Source organism: Hyla sarda, chromosome 6, assembly GCF_029499605.1.
Source record: "Hyla sarda isolate aHylSar1 chromosome 6, aHylSar1.hap1, whole genome shotgun sequence".
NCBI classification, from domain to species: Eukaryota; Metazoa; Chordata; class Amphibia; order Anura; family Hylidae; genus Hyla; species Hyla sarda.
This window is the reverse complement of record NC_079194.1, coordinates 249,765,055-249,785,514: the sequence shown is the minus strand read 5'-3', so window position 1 is coordinate 249,785,514 and position 20,460 is coordinate 249,765,055. Positions and strand designations below refer to the sequence as shown.

At 43.4% G+C, this 20,460-nt stretch overlaps 1 protein-coding gene across 9 annotated transcripts in view; it reads left to right on the top strand.

The window, feature by feature from the left end:
* LOC130276903 (mucin-5B-like) overlaps positions 1-20,460 on the top strand; it is a 221,592-nt gene that overhangs the window by 37,813 nt on the left and 163,319 nt on the right. For all 9 annotated transcript variants that reach the window (XM_056526902.1, XM_056526903.1, XM_056526901.1 and 6 more), the window contains 2 exons: positions 5,670-5,757; positions 12,762-12,892. In XM_056526902.1, coding sequence (XP_056382877.1) covers positions 5,670-5,757; positions 12,762-12,892 — 219 coding nt within the window. The remainder of the gene's footprint in view (positions 1-5,669; positions 5,758-12,761; positions 12,893-20,460) is intronic.

The following is a 20,460-nucleotide window of genomic DNA, read 5'->3' as shown; positions in this document are numbered from 1 at the left end:
GTAAATGGATTTTGCTGCAGTTCCCTGCATAACCAGATGGCACGGAGCATCACTATGCAGAAAAATACTGTTGGGGGAAGCAGCACTATACTGCTACCGAATCCCCTTGCTTTAACAATTGGTTCCAGATGTGGAAAAAAAAGTGGTTGTCCAAATATTATATATATATATATATATATATATATATATATATATATATATATATATATATATATATATATATCTCTGGGGTGTGGCATAAAAATGTAAATAAGTGATTAAGTACAGTGGTCCCTCAAGTTACAATATTAATTGTTGGTTCCAGGATGACCATTGTATGTTGAAACCATTGTATGTTGAGACCAGAACTCTATGGAAACCTGGTAATTGGTTCTGAAGCCACCAAAATGTCATCCAAAAAATAGGAAAAAGTGAGGAATAAAGAAAAAAAAAGTAGATAACTAATATAGATAAAGCAAATCCTTACATGTAAAAGTAAGAAAGATCTGCTGGGAGCTGTAAATCACTGTCTAGGTCAGTGTTTCCCAACAGGGTGCCTCCAGCAGTTGCAAAACTACAACTCCCAGCATGCCCGGACAGCCGTTGGCTGTCCGGGCATCCTGGGAGTTGTAGTTTTGCAACAGCTGGAGGCACCCTGCTTGGGAAACAATGGTTTAAGTAGAGGACAGGAGCTTCTTTAGGGTCCTATACAGTACACACAGCGTCCCAAATGGAGCCGCCCTTACCTGGTGTCCAAAGGAACAGCTAACCCTGGCACAGGTAAGGAGTACAGAACATGTAGTTCCTCTCTGTACAGTAGGGGGCGCTATCAGTCAGTGCTTGCACCTCAGTAATACAGGTGATTTACCAGAAAAATGCCCATTCTGATTGGTCAGTTCCTCCAGTTGTGACATGTCTCACAGATGTGGACTGTCTGTACATTGTATGTTGAGTCTGGTTTCAAGTTACAATGGTCCAGAAAAAACATTGTATGTTGAATCTATTGTATGTTGAGGCCATTGTAAGTTGAGGGATCACTGTATATGTGTGGGGAAACGGAGTACTTAGTAGTTGAATACATTTAGTATACATCAGAATTCAATTTCGACAGGATTGCAATGTATATGTTTAGCTGGTCGCCTGGGATTTGTACCCTGGTAGCTACTATCTCATCTCTGTCCATTTTAGGAACTGTCCAAAGCAGCATATGTTTGCTATGGGGATTTTCTCCTACTCTGGACAGTTCTTAAAATGGACAGAGATGTCAGCAGAGAGCACCGTGGTCATGATGTCTGCAGAGAGCTCTGTGTTCCAAAAAGAAAAGAATTTACTCTGTAGTATTAAGCAGCTAATAAGTACTGGAAGGATTAAGATTTTTTAATAGAAGTAATGTACAAATCTGTTTAACTTTCTGGAGCCAGTTGATTTAAAAAAAAAGTTTTTGACCTGAGTACACATTTAATAGAAATAAATACATAAATAAGTAGATAAATAAAACAAATCTGAGCAATTCCTCTTCTAATCTCCTTCTTCTCTATCTTATAGTGCAATAAAATCAGATAAACCTGTAGAGAAATGTTCTTTCTATGTCCCAGGAGATCAGCTATGTCCATTCTCCTCCTTCACAGAACCTTGTATTTGGCCACAAGGCAACAGTAGGATCCTTACTTATTGCTATGTCCGCAATAGAAGGCAAGGAACTTTAAACACAGCCCCTGGTTATGCCCTATGGTTTCATTTCCAAGTCAAAAAGTTAAGGGATCGGCATGTAGAGCCCCCGTGATATTTCTAGCCAAAAGTACTCTAGAAGTCAGAAACCAGAGGTCTAGAATAAAGCTTATTATATATATATTTGATCCATCTTGGGGGATTAGCTCTGGGATCGTCCTGGACCACCGCCACAGGATGCGTTTCTTCTCAATAAACCAGCAAACAAATGCTTATAATGCAAATCTAGCACCTTGCCAGTTTTATTAGACAGGTTGCAGGGAAAGAAATAAACAAAAAGCAGGAACAAAACAAAATCCTAGACCATCTAGTCACTGACTAAACAGATCAGCTTGTCCTGACTAACAACCGCTGAGCTTCCCTCAGCTGGTTAAACATATGTCCCCTGCAACCTTCTACTCACAATCCATGTCACTCTCTTTGAGCCACTCATAGCTCGGGCTGTGTACTCCTCAGCAGGCTCGGTCTCTTCCCTACAGCCCACGTGCTGTCTCCTAGGAAGAGCCCACATTAGACTGAGTCTCCATCTCATATACACCTCCCTTTCCTCCTGCCTCATTACTTAAGAAGCAGGTGAGAGCTTCTGCAGGGTGAGCCAAGGAAATACACCCTTTCCTTGCCACACTGCCACATATCCCCCCCCCCTTTGCTCAGACCACCGGGAAGGAGCACATGTATTTGAAAGGCAGAAACCATCTGCCTTTCCTTTCTCTTGGACAACTTTTGTCCCAACAGTCTCTGAAGTCCTTGACTTTTTTCTCCCGGACTTTTACCAGCCACCATTTGCAAGTCTCTTGGTCACACCTCTCCAGTACCAGGTTCTTCACCCTGGTGTGGGCAGGGTTCTTGAAATTAAGGAGTGAGAGGACCGATGCTTCTAACCTTTGTCTTCTTCTGGCTTGCCGGACCTCTGCCTCTGCTTCAGAGAATCTTTCGGCCTCAGTGGCTTCACCAACCACTGTCTTGTTCTCTGTACCATCAGAGGACCTCTGACACGGGTCCATCTCAGTTTCAACTTTAGAGGACTTCCCACCTGGTTTCACCTCAGTCTTGACTTCAGTGGATTTCTCACATGGTTTCATCTCATCCCTTCCAGCTTTCTCTTCAGGGGCACCAGCTTCCTCAGGTTTGGCTTCAGAGTCTTTGGCTCCTTCAGATTCTTGTGTAGAATCAGCTTCTACTACTGCAGCTTCTTCAGGCTTACTCTTCTCTACACCTGTAGCTTCAGTTGTGCATTCTCTTTACTCACAGCTTTTGAGGTTGACTCTGGTTTAGCTTCTGCTTCAGAGGATTTCTCTGCCTCAGCATTACCTTCAGAATTTTTGGTCTGCTCAGGTTCAGAGGATTTCCCACCTCTCTTCTCCTTAGTCTCCACTTCAGAGGATTTCCCACCAGGTTTCAGCTCAGTCCTAGCTTCAGGGGACTTCTTACAGGACTTCACCTCAATCTTAGCTTTAGAGGACTTTTTGGCATTCAGAGAAAGCATAACTGTATCCTGTAACTTCGGGCCCAGAAGCCTTTCTTGAGCCAATTCCGCCATATCTTGGTCTCTGCTCTCTTTTAGGACTTCCTGGTCCTCTTCCTTTTTCTCACATTTTCACAGCTTACACTGGAGCTTAGCGGACTTCATCCTCTCACTGTCAAGTAACTCTGTCAAGTCCCTGACAGTATCTTCCGAAGACAGCAATTGTTTCCTCAATTGTTCATTGTCCGCCAGCACAGCGACCTGCTCGTAGAGTTGCGCTCCCAGCAAAACCAAGGCAGCTACGTGGGACCTTCTGCGCGTTTCCGCTTGACCAGACTCTGCACTTCACTCTCCTTGCTGGTCACAAGACCCTGGGAGCGGGACAATTCATCCTGCAGAGCCACAAACTCACTTCTGTGGTGCTCCATTATTTTTTCCAGCTGAAGCCTCGCTTCTTGCTCTTTCTTAAAGTCAGCAAGTGATTTGTCCCTCTCCTCTGTCAAGTGATGTACCTCTTTTTCTTTCTCCATCAACTTCACAGAAACCATCTGCAGGGTTTCTTCCAGATTCTGGATCTGCTCCAGTTTTTTCCCCAAGGCCAGCTCGTCTTTTCCGAGACCTTTTACTGACAGCGGTCTCCTCACTCTCGCTGTTAGACCTTGAGACATCCTCTGGTCCTCTGTCAGAGACTCGACCCAGCTCTTCACCATCTCTAGATGAGGTCTCCCCTTTTTTCGGGGTTGCGGCAACTTGTGCCTCAATATTATCATCCACAACAGGTGCCACTGACACCTGGCACTCTTCCTCTCCCACCACGTTGGCAACTCTGGAGACTCTCGCTAAACACTCCCGTTGGACCGGCAATCCCTTGGCGGTAAGTTTGTTGCCCCTAGCAACAATTTCAATGGCTCTTGGCACCAGCGAGTCAGGGAGATTCCTGATCAGTTCCTCTGAACTGTCTCTCGGCTTCTTGGCAGACTTTTCTTTTGTCCTGTCACAGTCTCCTTCACTTAGGACTCTGTCTGTGACCGTAAGTGCAGCCCCCAGCTCCACTGGTACTCTCTTCCGGAGTTTTGGTTTTTACGCAGCTATCTCCGTAGCTTCTATTCCAGTCACCACTTTAACTTGACTCGCGGACTGTTCTTCAGCTCCCCTAGAGGTCTGGCACACTCCCACCTGACATATACCTAGGGTCTGCTGACACTCCCCGTCCTCAGCCTCTGCTGAGTTACTGTCCCCTGCTATGTGGTGAAAACCAAGTGTTGTGAGCCTATCAGGTGTTCCTGCTCTAGTCACCTGACTATCTTCCCACAACTGCTGAAAAAACGGAAAATCCTTCCCCAGCACTACTCTAAGGTAGGCTCTATTGCTACCTTGTGACTTATGGTACCATAGGGAGTAGAAATACACACATTAACTGTTTTATAACGCCAAATACCGGCTTGTATAGACATTATAGTGGGGTCTGGCTTTCTGCAGCTGGTCTTTACCAGACTTATTACACATTTTGGATCTAACAAAACCATCATCTTTTTACCTTCTATTTCCAGCTCATACAGGTTTTCTTTTGGGAATAGAACTCTTTACATCAGAACACATTAACATAAGTGTTTCAAGAAAAACATTATCTGGTGCCAGAAAATTAAACAGATTTGTAAATTACTTATATTAAAAAATATAAATCCTTCCAGTACTTATCAGCTGCTGTATGATAGAGAAAGTTGAGTTGTTCTTTTAAGTCTGACCACAGTGCTCTCTGCTGACATCTCTGTCCATGTCAGGAACTGTCCAGAGTAGGAGCAAATCCCCATAGCAAACCTATCCTGCTCTGGACAGTTCCTGACATGGACAGAGGTGTCAGCAGAGAGCACTGTGGTCAGACTGAAAAGAAATTCAAACAGAAAAGAACTTCATATGTAGTATACAGCAGCTGACAAGTATTGGAAGGATTAAGATTTTTTTATCAAAGTAATTTACAAATCTGTGTAACTTTCTGGCACCAGTTGATTTAAAAAAATATTTTTTTCCACTGGAGCACCGCTTTAAACACAATTGCATCTCAACATAATCCAAATTATAGTATTTGGTCTGAAGCTTGTCGAAGTTTTGAGATTTAAAACTGCTCAGAATTTAAATGGATGGTCTAGAACAGGATGCCTCCAGCTGTTGCAAAACTACAATTCCCAGCATCCTCGAACAGCCTTTGGCTGCCTGGGCATGCTGGCACTCTTAGTTGGCAACAGCTGGAGGCACACTGGTTGTGAAACACTGGTCTGCAAAGTACTGTAGCAAGCAAAAGGAAACATTCACACATAACATCAAGACAAGTCATGGGCTTTGCCTACATTGTTTCCACTGGCAAACTCTAAGTGCTGAAATACTGGTGTGTTCTCTTGATCAAATAGAAACATATTAATGATAAATGTCAATATATTGATAATATTGCATTCATTATTTCTACCAATTTTGTTAATACATAGATGTATTTTTCTCCAAGGTGGAGTTAGATGAGCAGTACAAGAAGAGGGTTTGTGGATTGTGCGGCAATTACGATGGCAGTGGCATGAATGATATCCAGTGGAAAGGTTGGTTTAGAATGTAACATTTTGGTAATACAAGCTGTGGTAATGAAATGTGAAGTATTGTTTATTTAAAGACTACAGTTACTATACTGGCATTTTTTTATTTGTTTCCTGAATGGAAAAATAAAGGGGTGTTCCAGGCAAAAACATTTTATCCCCTATCCAAAGGTTCCTTAGATACCTGAGTGAATTCTGTGCTGCTCTTAAATAAATGCTCCATATCACCAGGGCAGTCTGCTGGGCATAACTAATAAAAATAAATAGATATCTGTTAATAAAGGCCAATGGGTCGAAGCCAGCTTAGACTGCCCTGGTGACATGGAGCCCTGTTCCTGGCTGGTTTTAACCCGATAACAACCATGGACGAGTATAGATGTCCAGGTTGGCGGCCGTTCCCGCACCTGGACGTCTATACTCGTCCATTATTCTCGTGGGTGCTGCCCAGTGCACCCACGAGATCGCGGCAGGGACTCTTCTGTATCACACAGCCGGGACCCTGCTGCACTGCCAGGACCGAAGTAAACTTCGGTCCCGGCAGTTTTAACCCTTACAGCCGCGGTCGGAAGTGACCACGGGCTGTAAGTGTTATGACAGAGGGAGGGGGCTCCCTCTGTCTCCTCTGCAGCACCTCGCATCGCGATCACGGGGTGCTGTGTGTAATACGCGGCCTGCCGCACTGCCGGGAGTGAAGTTCACTTCACTCCCGACAGTTTAACCCTTACAGCCGCGGTCAGAAGTGACCGCGCGCTGTAAGGAGTTCTGACAGAGGGAGGGGGCTCCCTCTGTCTCTCCTGCAGCACCCCGGAGCATCGCGGGGTGCTGCTGCATACCTGGGCAGCCGGGGGTCCTACAAAGACCCCCAGGTCTGCCCTGGGTATTGCCTGAGGCACGTCCTAATATGCTGCCTGCTAGTGAAAACTGGCAGGCAGCATACAACTGCAATGCTTTGGAATACTAAGTATTCCAAAGCATTAAAAAGTGTAAAAATAAATAAATAAATAAAATAAAAGTGTAAAAATAAATAAAAATGTAATAAAAGTGTAAAAAAATAAATAAAAAAAATATTAAAAATACATTTATTAAATGAATCTAATAAAAAAAAATGCATAATGTGTAGGATCGCATTGGCGGACATCCGCAGCATGTAATATGCTGCGGATGTCCACCATGTGATCCTACACATTATGCAGCAGTCACGGTAATGAGCTCGCTGCTGCGGCTGGGTGGCTTTGTGTGTCCACTCATAGCGGCGGATTTCCCGCCAGCAGTCATGAGCGGACACACTGAGCTACCCAGCAGCAGCAGTGATGGATATATTCGCCATGAGCTGGTGCTTATTCCCACAACATGGCGGATATATCCATCAGGAGCCTTAACTGTCACAGACAGACGCGTTATACTGCCAGCCGACCAAGGACCAATCAGAGAGGTCCCTGATCCAGCCAATAACTTGTAGGGGTGCGGTATATAAATGGGGTCACTTGTGGGGGTGGGGGTACTGTTCTGCCCTGAAAGCCAAATGGTGCTCCTCTCCTTCTGAGTCCTACCACGCGGCCAAGGAACCATATATGGCCAAAGCGGGGGTATTTCCGAACATGGGACAAGCAGCTAAATAAAATATAGGGTGCATTTCTTTCAATATCAGAAGTGATGTACAAAAATTATGTCACACAAATGATGCATTTGTGAAAAATAGCAAATTTCTAATTTTTAACACTGACTTTGTAATAATTCCTGCCAAAAAACTATGGTGTTAAAATACTCCCTGTACCCCCTAGCGAATACCTTCGGGGGTCTAGTTTTTAAAATGGGGTCATTTGGGGGGGGGTGTTCCTATGTTCTACTACCTTTTAATTTCTGCAAACCTTGCATAGCACACAAAAAAGATGTACTTTTCAAATTTTCACAATTTTCAAAATTTCAAGTTAAATTGTTAGGCTTCTAACTAATTTAAAATGTTAATTAAAAACTAAAAAATGACGTCAAAATAAAGTAGACATCTGAAAGTATAAGTTTCATAAACTATTTGGTCAGTAAGTATAAATATTAGTGTTAAAATAGCAAAAAATCTAAATTTTTTGTAAAAATTTCATGATTTTTTGCATTGTAAAAAAAAACTACAAATGATATCGGCTTACTTTTACTATGTACATGAAGGACAACTTGTGACAAAAAAACAATGTCAGAATTATCGTGATTGGCAAAACGTTACCAGAGTTATTCTCTAATAAAGACAGACATCCCCGATTAAAAAAAAACAGGCCTGGTCTTTCAGGGGCGTACAGGTTTATTTGCATTGGTCTTTAAGGGGTTAAAGGGGTACTCCACTGGCTAGCATTCGGAACTTTTAGTTCCAAACACTGTGTGTGCACGCTGCGGGGATCGACCATGCCCCCTAGTGATGTCATGCCACGCCCCCTCAATGCAAGTCTATGGGAGGGGGGTGTTGGCTGCCACACCCCCTCCCATAGACTTGCAATGAGGGGGCATGGCGTGATATCACTAGGGGGCATGGTCGACACCAACAGCACGCACACAGCATTCGGAACTAAATGTTCCGAACACTGGCCCGTGGAGTACACCTTAAACCTATGATTTTTCTGGCATGCTGCAGTGTTTTAGGGTAAATTATCATTGGCCATAGTAATAAGGCAGCCTATTTATGCTCCCTTGGTTCAGGTAGCATGAAACTGATGTTTCCTTTAATTTCATTTTAAATGTCTACCAATGATTTTTAATGCATATTTACTGAGGACATACTATCCCAAATATTTTATATATATATATATATATATATATATATTTATTTATATATATATATATATATATATATATATATATATATATATATATATATGTATAAAATCCTGATATTTAAACAATATCCCGAAGTGTAAAATCATGCATTGTGTATAATCGTTGGCCAAAGTCTTGGTAAAGTCTTCTGTAGTGACCTCATTCTGCACTGAAGACGTGACACCAATTTTGAAGATAACACCAAAGCTTGGAAGATTAATTTGCTACATCTAATGTTTCCTCCAGGATCTTCTGACTCTTTGATGCCCCAAAGATGAAAAAGCCAGATCAAAGTATTTAAGTGTTTACAGCAGAATGTCACAATCTGATTGTTCAAACAACCAAGTGAATCAAATCAATAAAAGAGCCAATAGATAACCATATATTTATATTCTTCTTCAAGAAATGGCTGACCTTAACCTGCAACTACTTCCTAGTCTTTTGTATACCAAACTTGGCAGGGTAGAAAAAAAAAAAGATACCATCTAAGTCATTGTTTCTTTTCTTTTCTGAATGAACTTCTCTTAAAGAAATAAAAATGAGAACAGACAAAAATAGGGCAAGTAATTGTCTCGCTACACACAGTTGAAGTACTAATATTTCCATGCACTTAGGTTAAAGTCATGAAAACTCATATCCCCCCAACTCTGTGACAACGAACTAGTATGTTAGCAAGTTATTTTGGATATCTACATTGTATATGAAACAAGTAAATAGATTATTCACTTTATCAAACTTTTAGTGGGTCAGAAGAATAAATACACCAAGTTGGCTTTTAGGGAAGAGTCACACGTGCTGTAGCTGCAGCTAATTTTGCTATACATTAACCTCAATGGGTAGGAAAATATGCAGTAGCAAATATGCCACAAAATACAGCATGGGTGATCCTACCCTAATAAACGGTATTTAAGAAAAAATTTGGGTGCAGTTAAAGGGGTAATCCGCCCCTAGACATCTTATCCCCTATCCAAAGAATAGGCGAATACGATGTCTGATCGTGGGGGTCCCACCACTGGAGACCCCCACGATCTCCCTGCGGCACCCGGCATTCGTTTAGAGCGTCAGTAGCAGCACCGGAGGCTTGTGACATCACCACCGCGCCCCATTTGTGATGTCACGGTCACCCCCCCAATGCAAGTCTATGGGAGGGGGCGTGACGGCCGTCACACCCCCTCCCATAGACTTGCATTGAGGGGGTGTGACCGTGATGTCACGAGTGGGGCATGACCGTGACTTCATGAGCCTCTGCCCAGGATCGTCAGTCTTCTGGCACGGAGTGAAGTTTGCTCCGTGCACCGGATGTCTGGGGCACCGCAGCCGAGATTGCAGGGGTCCTCAGTGGCGGGACTACCACGATCAGACACCTTGTCCCCTATCCTTTGGATAGGGAATATGTCATTTAGGGGCGGAGTACCCCTTTAAATAGGAAAATAATAAAAATCTACAGTTTACAATCTCCAAACATTTTACTATTTGCATAGAGGATAAAGGGGGAGGCTTGCAAGTCAATGAACACCACCCCAATTGTGAGGCATGTGATTGTAGAACTTTAAGGACTGGTGTACTTCACAAAAGAGATGGCATTCAAAACATGTCACCCAATTTATGGAATCCCACCAAATACTATCCACATGTATGTAAACTTCTGAGCCACATCGAATGTGATGAGAGAAATACTGAAATTATTTACTGTTTCTCGTATTATTCTGACATTTCAAAATAGTAGTGACCCTGACTGATCTAAGGGAAGGTATGTGTACTAGAATTAAATGTTAGGAATTGGGAAAAATTGCCGTTGAATGAATAGGGCTATGGTGTATGGAAACTGTAGATAAACTCACAGTCCAGAGTTTTTACAAAAATAAAAGTATGACAGGACCCCAGCCTCTCATTACTTCTTTGCTGTCATTAGTCCTGACTTGAGCTGAGTAAAATGAGAAGGTCTGGTGAGTAGGGTCATCCACCTGAGAACCCATTAATAGACTGAAATGGCTTAACTGGTGAATTCAATGACTCACACCAGGTCTTCTTTTTGGTAAGAATCTCCTGTGCTATTTTCAGCCTTCTGATCCATACAACTTGTTTATGATCCAGATCAAAATGATCAAAAGCTTTTCTGAATAAAATGAAACAACTCCTCCCAACATGTTATTCTGGTGTCTCCGACCCATTGCAGCACTGACATTAATCTACTGTATATTTCCCCCACTGACCTCCCTTTCCAAAAGCCTCTTTGGTGAGAGGATCAATGCAGCAAGACACTATGTCAGCCAATAGTTAAAGGGGCACTTAAAGGAGTAGTCCAGTGGTGACCCAGTGGTGAACAACATATCCCCTATCCTAAGGATAGGGGATAAGTTGCAGATCGCGGGCGGTCCAACCGCTGGGGCCCCCGCGATCTCCTGTACGGAGCCCTGACAGCCCGCGGGAAGGGGGCGTGTCGACCTCCGCACGAAGCGGCGGCTGACACGCCCCCTCAATACAACTCTATGGCAGAGCCGAAGCGGTATTCCAGGAATTCTGTTTATTTGACTATGCTACAGGTGATACAAGGTTAGTATAGTTCATAATATAGTGTCTGTACACGTGTGTGATGGTTTTCTCACAATTCTTCTGTGATTTTCACCCCAATATTTATTTTTATCAGCATACAAAATTACTGTTGTCTCAGATTTTTCCCAGCTTGCAATGCAGCCGAGACCTGACTCACTAGTCAGCTGATGACAGGGAGCCTGTCTGCTTCAATGGGTGGAGGGATCAACTGCAACTAATGCAACAGCTGTAGGCACCCTGATTGAAAACCACAGGTCTTTTGTTTCAATGGGTGGGGTGACTGATGTGTGGGAGGGAGGAAAATGGCATTGTGGGATTTGTAGTAAAAAAACAAAACATAAGCCAAACAGGAAATACAAGTTCACAAAAAGCTAGATACAGTGTTATGGTAATCTCATGACATAGCCATTTAGCCCCAAGACATGCGCAGATCCTTCCTAAGCATGTCCATTACTGTCTGCCAGGTACGTAATAAAATCACCTTATGGTGGATAACCCCTTTAAGCCAAAATTCTTATTTATCCTATATGCCTGGCTTGCCACCATTAAAATAATAAACTTTAACTTACCTGCTGCCGCTTCACCGTCTCCAATCCTTTCGACCAGCTCTTATTCCTGGTTTCCAGGCCTGACATGCCACAAAGCTGTTCAGCTAATCGCCAGCTCCAGCGATGTCCTGCCTTGGCCGGTCATAGACTGAGCGGCAGTGTAATATGTGGCCCGCCACCAGAAAATCGACTAGGCCCAGGCCCACTAAATTACACTGCCCCTCAGCATATCTCCAATCAAGATGGGACACCGGTGAGGCTGGCGATTAGATGATCACTGAAGACTGGGGCCAGGGAACGGGAGACCAATGTTGGTGGTAGTGGGGAAGCAGCAGAAGGTAGGTTAAAGTTTATTATATGAATAAAAAAATTGGCTGGAGTACCCCTTTATTGTCTTTGAAATGAAAATTGTGTGCGCACATTTATTAGTGAAATTGGCATGTAAAAATGAATTGAGTTGATCCTGGTCTTATTTCTGATATATTATTAAAGGGTACCTCTCATCAAATGAACTTTTGATATATTTTAGATTAATGAATGTGGAATAACTTTCCAATAGCATGTTAATGAAAAATATGCATCTTTCTATTGTATTTTTCCCGATCAGTCCTGTCAGCAAGCATTTCTGACTCATGCTGGAGTCCAAAACACTCAGAGCTGCCAGCCTGCTTTGTTCACAGCCAAACAGGCTGTGAACAAAGCAGGCTGGCAGTTCTGAGTGTTCTCCTTTGTGAACAAAGCAGACTGGCAGCTCGTAGTGTTTAGGACTCCAGCATGAGTCTGAAATGCTTGCTGCCAGGACTGGTAGGGAGACCCCTAGTGATAATTTCTTCAAAGTGGAAAATTAAATAGAAAGAAGCATATTTTTTAATAACATGCAATTGTAAAGTTATTATGCATACATTAATCTATAATATATCAAAAGTTTTTTTGATGAGAGGTACCCTTTGCAGTGCATTTTCCAGTATCACCTTTTATTTTTATTTAATTTTTTTAACATAAAATAACAAATAAATAGATAGAGTTGTGTTTTTAACCAACTTTTTTTTTCAGTTGTACAGTACATATAAAATCCATGTAATTTGTAGGTTTACTTATTTTTTGTCTTAGGACTCAACGTATCTTATGTTCTTTTTGGCAATCTTCACAAGGCGAGTGATCCTTTACGAGACTGTGAAGATGTTGTTGATAATACTCAGGAACAAGGCTCTCTTGAAATAGCCAGTAATTGTAAAGATAAGGTAAGTGGCATTATGAATTTGAACCGTGTCCAGGATAAGCAAAAATGAAATGTCACATTGTTCCAAAATCCACGTCTTAAGTCTTGATTTGTAATTGAGTGCACATCTAAAAGTAAACATAGCGACTCAGATTTATCAATGAGAGTTGACATGTTTTACACATAGAAGCACCCCTGGATGAGGTTTTGATGCTTTGCGTTTTTTTTTTTTGTGTTTTTTTTTTACTGCACCATTACTGTACTGTGCGAGTCACACAGACAACCAAAAATAGCTTAATAGTTAAAAAGTGAAGTTGTAAAAAATACATATTAAGCCCAGACAAAAACTTAGACAAAAACTTTGAGTCAGGGATGGGGCATGCGCTCATGCTGATAATGCCCAAGCACCCTAACCACCCTAAAGCTGGCCATACACATGAAGCATGTGTCAGCCGAACCCATTGATTTCAGAAGGACCAGGTGAATATATTGAGGGCTCCTGACTCTCCCTTAACAGATGATGTTGAATTTCCTGATCTTTTTGTTCTTGAGGACACAGGGAACTATCAGAGATGTCTGGCCATATCTTATTTCCAAGATCTATCTTTATTCCACCCTGCTGAATGTTCATATATATAGGGGGGAATAGGAGAAGTAGATGAAGCATTTGGTCAACACTTATGCGTATGGCTTTATCCTCAGGATCACTAATTTAATTTCTCCTATCAATCCCTAACATTTTATTATACTAAATCCATATCTCCTCTAGTGCTATTGTTATATTATAAAGTTTACATTGGGAAAGAAACGGTGGCATAAGGTGGCCATACATTTTCAAAAACTGTTGGTCAAAAATGAATTTGTTGTTTATGGGAAGAGAAAGCTGCAGGCAAACTACTCTGAGCTTATCCCTCCTAGAACAGTTGTATCAGTCTTTAACCTCTTAAGGACCCAGCCATTTTACACCTTAGGACCCGGCAATTTTTTGCAATTCTGACCACTGTCACTTTAAACATTAATAACTCTGGAATGCTTTTAGTTATCATTCTGATTCCGAGATTGTTTTTTCGTGACATATTCTACTTTAACATAGTGGTAAAATTTTTTGGTAACTTGCTTGCTTTCTTGGTGAAAAATCCCCAAATTTTATGAAAAATTAGAAAATTTTGCATTTTTCTAACTTTGAAGCTCTCTGCTTGTAAGGAAAATGGATATTCAAAATATTCTTTTTTTTATTCACATATATAATATGTCTACTTTATGTTTGCATCATAAAATTGACAAGTTTTTACTTTTGGAAAACACCAGAGGGCTTCAAAGTTCAGCAGCAATTTTCCAATTTTTCACAAAATTTCCAAACTCACTATTTTTCAGGGACCAGTTCAGGTTTGAAGTGGATTTGAAGGGTCTTCATCTTAGAAATACCCCACAAATGACCCCATTATAAAAACTGCACCCCCCAAAGTATTAAAAATGATATTCGGTCAGCCTTTTAACCCTTTAGGTGTTTCACAGGAATAGCAGGAAAGTGAAGGAGAAAATTCACATTCTTAATTTTTTACACTCGCATGTTCTTGTAGACCCAATTTTTGAATTTTTACAAGGGGTAAAAGGAGAAAATTTATATTTATATTTGTAGCCCAATTTACCTCGAGTAAGCGCATACCTCATATGTCTATGTTAAGTGTTCGGCAGGCGCAGTAGAGGGCTCAGAAGCGAAGGAGCGACAAGGGGATTTTGGAGAGTACGTTTTTCTGAAATGGTTTTTGGGGGGCATGTTGCATTTAGGAAGCAAAAAAAAAAACACATGCCATACCATTTTGGAAACAAGACCCCTTGAGGAACGTAACAAGGAATTAAGAGAGCCTTAATACCCCACAGATGTTTCAGGACTTTTGCATATGTAAAAAAATTAAATAAAATTTCACTAAAATGCGTGTCGCATTTAGGCAGCCCCTATGGTGCCAGGAGAGCAAAAAAAAAAAACACATGGCATACCATTTTGGAAACTAGACCCCTTGAGGAACGTAACAAGGAATAAAGTGAGCCTTAATACCCCACAGGGGTTTCAGGACTTTTGCATACGTAAAAAAAAAAAATTTACTAAAATGTGTGTTTCCCCCCAAATTTCACATTTTTGCAAGGGTTAATAGCAAAAAATACCCCCCAAAATTTGAAACCCCATCTCTTCTGAGTATGGAGGTACCCCATAAGTTCACCTGAAGTGCACTACGGGCGAACTACAATGCTCAGAAGAGAAGGAGTCATATTTGGCTTTTTGAGAGCAAATTTTGCTCGGGGGGCATGTCGCATTTAGGAAGCCCCTATGGTGCCAGGACAGCAAAATAACCCCCACATGGCATACCATTTTGGAAACTAGAGCCCTCGGGGAATGTAACAAGGGGTAAAGTGAGCATTTACCCCCACTGGTGTCTGTCAGCTCTTTGGAACAGTGGGCTGTACAAAATTTTTTATTTGCACAGCCCACTGTTCCAAAGATCTGTCAGACACCAGTGGGGTGTAAATTCTCACTGCACCCCTCATTACATTCCGTGAGGGATGTTGTTTCCGAAATGGGGCCACGTGTTTTTTTTTTTTTTTTTTTTTGCGTTTGTCAAAACTGCTGTAACAATCAGCCACCCCTGTGCAAATCACCTCAAATGTACATGGCGCACTCTCCCTTCTGGGCCTTGTTGTGCGCCCCCAGAGCACTTTGCTCCCACATATGGGGTATCGCCGTAGTCGGGAGAAATTGCATTACAAATTTTGGGGGGCTTTTTTCCCTTTTATCTCTTGTCAAAATGAAAAGTATAGGGCAACACCAGCATGTTAGTGTAAAAAATTTATTTTTTTACACTAACATGCTGGTGTAGACCCCAACTTCACCTTTGAAGTTGAAAGGAGAAAAAGCCCCCCAAAATTTGTTAGGCAGTTTCTCCCGAGTACGGCGATACCCCATATGTGATCCTAAACTGTTGCCTTGAAATAAAACAGGGCTCCAAAGTGAGAGAGCCATGTGCATTTGAGGCCTGAATTAGGGATTTGCATAGGGGTGGACATAGGGATATTCTACGAAAGTGATTCCCAAACAGGGTGCCTCCAGCTGTTGCAAAACTCCCAGCATGCTTGGACAGTCAACGGCTGTCCAGCAATACTGGGAGTTGTTGTTTTGCTCCATTTTGGAAACAGTGGCGTACCAGACGTTTTTCATTTTTATTGGGGAGGGGAGGGGGGCTGTGTAGGGGTATGTGTATATGTAGTGTTTTTTACTTTTTATTTTATTTTGTGTTAGTGTAGTGTAGTGTTTTTAGGGTACAGTCACATGGGCGGGGGGGCTACAGCGAGTTTCCCACTGCAAGTTTGAGCTGCCGCGCAAAATTTGCTGCATCGCAAACTTGCAGCCTGATACTCACTGTAAGCCCCCTGCCCATGTGAATGTACCCTGTACATTCACAGGGGGAGGGAGAACCTCCAGCTGTTGCAAAACTACAACTCCCAGCATGCACAGTCTATCAGTGCATGCTGGTAGTTATAGTTTTGCAACAGCTGAAGGCACACGGGTTGGGAAACACTGAGTTAGGAAACAGACAATGTTTCCCAACCAGTGTACCTCCAGTTGTTGCAAAACCACTACTCCCAAACATTCTCAGGCATGCTGGAAGTAGTAGTTCGGCAACATCTTTAGAGCCAGATATTGCCGAACTACAACTCCCAGCATGCTTGGAGTTGTAGTTTTGCAACACCTGGAGGACTACAGTTTGCAGACCACTAATACAGTACACTAATACAACTCCCTGCATGCCTGGACAGTAAGGGCATGCTGAGGATGTGTAGTTTTGCAACATCTGGAAGGGCACAGTGGTCTCCAAACTGTGGACGTCCAGATGTTGCAAAACTGCAACTCCCAGCATGCCCAGACGCCAAGGGCTGTCTGGGCATGCTGGGAGTTGTAGTATACATGGTCCCATTACAGCAATGCATGTCGCTTTACGGCGACGTGCATTTCTGTAAAGGGCCCGACCGCGGCTGAAGATCCATTCACCTGTCGCCGCCGCCGTCTTCATCGGCGGGATCCAGGTCTTCAGGGACGAGGTAAGTACCGGGGCCGGGCCCCAGCACTCCCCCGTCCCCCACTGCGTCCTCCGGTCTTCCTCCCGTCCTCTCTCCGGACTTCAAGGGGCCGGGCAGGGCGGGAGGAAGTAACCGCCCCCCCCTGCGATTGGTCGGTTAGCTAACCGAGGAATCGCAGGGTATAGGAGGAGGTGGCAGGCTTGCCACCTCGCTCCTTTACTTTAGCATGGTCCTGGCTGATCATGCAAAATTACCGGGCGGTCGGGTCCCAGAGACCCGATCAGCCCGGTATCGCAGCAGATCGCAAAGGCCTACATGGCCCCCCTCGGCGTTTGCCCTGGATGCCTGCTGAAGCATTTCAGCAGGCATCCGGTTCCGATCCCTGCCCGGCACGCGGCAGGGACCGGAAAACGCCAGGGCGTATGGATACGCCCTGGGTCCTTAAGGCCCAGGGTGTGAGGGCGTATGGATACACCCTGGGTCCTTAAGAGGTTAAAAATCCAGCACGTCCCACCCTTCTGTCCACTGCCATCATCTCATATACTTAAACAGTCGGCTGAACCTTGGATTTTCTTGCCTAATAACTGGCAATTGAGAACTATGGGGGAGATTTATCAAAACCTGTCCAGAGGAAAAGTTGACCAGTTGCCCATAGCAACCAATCAGATCGCTTCTTTCATTTTTGAAAAGGCATCTGAAAAATGAAAAAAAAAGGTCTGATTGGTTGCTATGGGCAACTCAGCAACGTTTCCTCTGGACATGTTTTAATAAATCTCCCCTTTATGTCTAGGTCTGTGTTTTATATAGCCACAATATACAATGCATTTGGGAAGTCTTCAGACCCTCTGACTCTTTCACATTTTATGTTGCGGCTTTGTGCTTAAATAATTTAAAAAAAATAAAGTTTTCCCAATCATTCTGTAGTCAATGCCACATTATGACAAAGTGAAAATAGAATGTTATAAATCTTTGCTAATTTATTAAAAGGGAGAAACTAATTTACTGCACTGACATAAGTATTCAGACCCCTTACTCAGGACTTTGGTGAAGCACCTTTGGCAGTGATTACAGACTCCAGTCTTCTTGTGGATGATTCCACAAGGTTTGCACCTGGATTTGGAGGAGATTATCTTAAATTATTTTTAGCAGATCCTCTCAAGCTCTTTCAGACAATTTCAGGTCTTTCCAGAGATGTTCAACAAGTCAGAGCTCTGGCTGGGCCACTCGGACATTTCCAGAGTTGTCCCTAAGCCACTCCTATGTTGTTTTTTTGTCCGTTTGCTCAGGGTCATTATCTTCTTGGAAGGCCTTAGGCCTAGTATTAGGTCTAGAGACTCTGGATCTGGTTTTTATTAATATTCTCTGTATTTTGCCTTATTCAGCTTACTCTTAATCCTGACAAGTCTCCCACAGCATGATGCCAACACCACAGTACGATACTGCCACCACCATGCTTTACTGTAGGGAGGCTATTGTACAGGTGATGAGCAGTGCCTGATTTTAATCCAGACATGTTGCTTAGAATTGGAGGCCAAAAAGTCCCATTTTGGTTTCATCAGACCAGAGAATCTTGTTTCTCACAGTGTAAAAGTCTTGTAATGTGTCCTTCACTAAGGAGTGGCTTCCTTCTGGCTAGGCTACCATAAAGCCCCCATTAGTAGACTGCTGCAGTAATGGTTGACCTTCTGGAAGCTTCTCCAATTTGGATTCTTGGTCATATCTTTTACTAATGCTCTTGTTTACTTAGTTTGGATGGGCGACCATTTCTAGGAAGAGGCCTTGTTGTACCAAACTTCTTTAATTCAAGAATTACAAAGGCCTCTGTGCTCTTGGGAATTTCCAGTGCAGCAATAATTATTTTTCACCCTTCACCAGCTCTGCGCTTTTTATATACTCTTGTCTCTGAGCTCTACAGGCAGTTCTTTTCAACTTGTCAGCTATGAGTCCTTATATGCACATTACTGCATCTTCCCAAATTATGCCCAATCAGCTTAATTTACCACAGGGGACTCCAATCAAGGTGTAGAAACATCTCAGAGATGATCAAGAGAAATGGGAGACCTCAGAGCTAAATCTCAAGTGCCATAGCAAAGGATCTAAATCCTTATGTACATGCAAAATTTTATTTTTTCCTTTCTAATACAGTTGCATAAATTTCTAAAATTCAGGTTTTCCCAACCTCATTATGGGGCATTTAGTACAGACTGATAGAGGGAAACTAGATTTTTTCTCTCCTTTTAGTATAAAGACACAACGTAACAAAATGTAGAAAAAAAACATTTACCGTATATACTCGAGTATTAGCCAACCCGAATATAAGCCGAGGCCCCTACTTTCACCCCCAAGACCTGGGAAAACTTATTGACTCAAGTATAAGCCTGGGGGGGGGGAACATCTTCCCCCCTGTCATCATCATCCCCTGTCAACCCCCCCCCCCGTCATCATCCAGACCCCCCCTGACATCATCACTCCCAGTCTATATCCCCCCTATCATCATCCAGACCGCCCCCTCCGTCATCATATAGGTCCCCCTCGTTGTCTACTCAGCTCCCCAGTTCTCTTGGTCCTGTTGCTTAGTAGCTGCATTCCGGAGGGGAGGGTGAGCCGGTCTGGGCCGTCCATCTTCACCGGGAGGCCCTCTTCTCCGCTCCGGGCCAGCCCCAGACTAGTGATGCTGCATTGACACCGCCGCGCTTGGATGTCCGTGCGCAGGGACGCCCCTGACGTCACGGACGTCTGCTGCACACGGACGTCTCTGTGCGGCGGTGGCAATGTAGCGTCACTAGTCGGATGGTCCCTGCAGTTAAGATGGACAGCCCGGCCAACCCCCCCAATGGTATTTTTTTTTCACTCAAGTATACAGTAACCCCCCGACATGGGATGGCCCCGACATATGATCAAATCGACATATGATGGCCTCTCAGAGGCCATCGCATGTCGATGTCAGCATTGACATACGATGCTTTTATATGTCGGGGCCATCGCATTAACTGCTATCCGACAGCGCAAAATGCTTAAGCTGCTGTCGGAGAGCAGTTTAAGCATCCCGGACAGGTTCACTTACCTATCCCCGCTGGTCCACTTCGCGATCCTCCGGCATCTTCTGCATCTTCTCCGGGGTCCGGGCCTCACTTTCCGGTGTCGTTATTACGTCCTGCGCACGCCGTCCCGGTGCAAAAACGTAATAATGTCACCAGAAAGCGAGGCCCGGACACCGTGGAAGATGCGGAAGAAGCCGGAGGATCACAAAGAAGACGCCGGAGCAGCGGGACAGCATCGGGAGCCCCTGGGACAGCTTCGGGAGAGGTGAGGACACGGTCCAGAGCGGCGGGGACAGGTGATTATTAAATGCACTTTTTACATAGCACGAATCCCTCAACATACGATGGATTCAACAAACGATGGGTCGTTTGGAACGAATTACCATCGTATGTTGAGGGACCACTGTAAGCCGAAGGGCGAATTTTCAGCATGAAAAATTGTGCTGAAAAACTCGGCTTATACTCGAGTATAGTTACA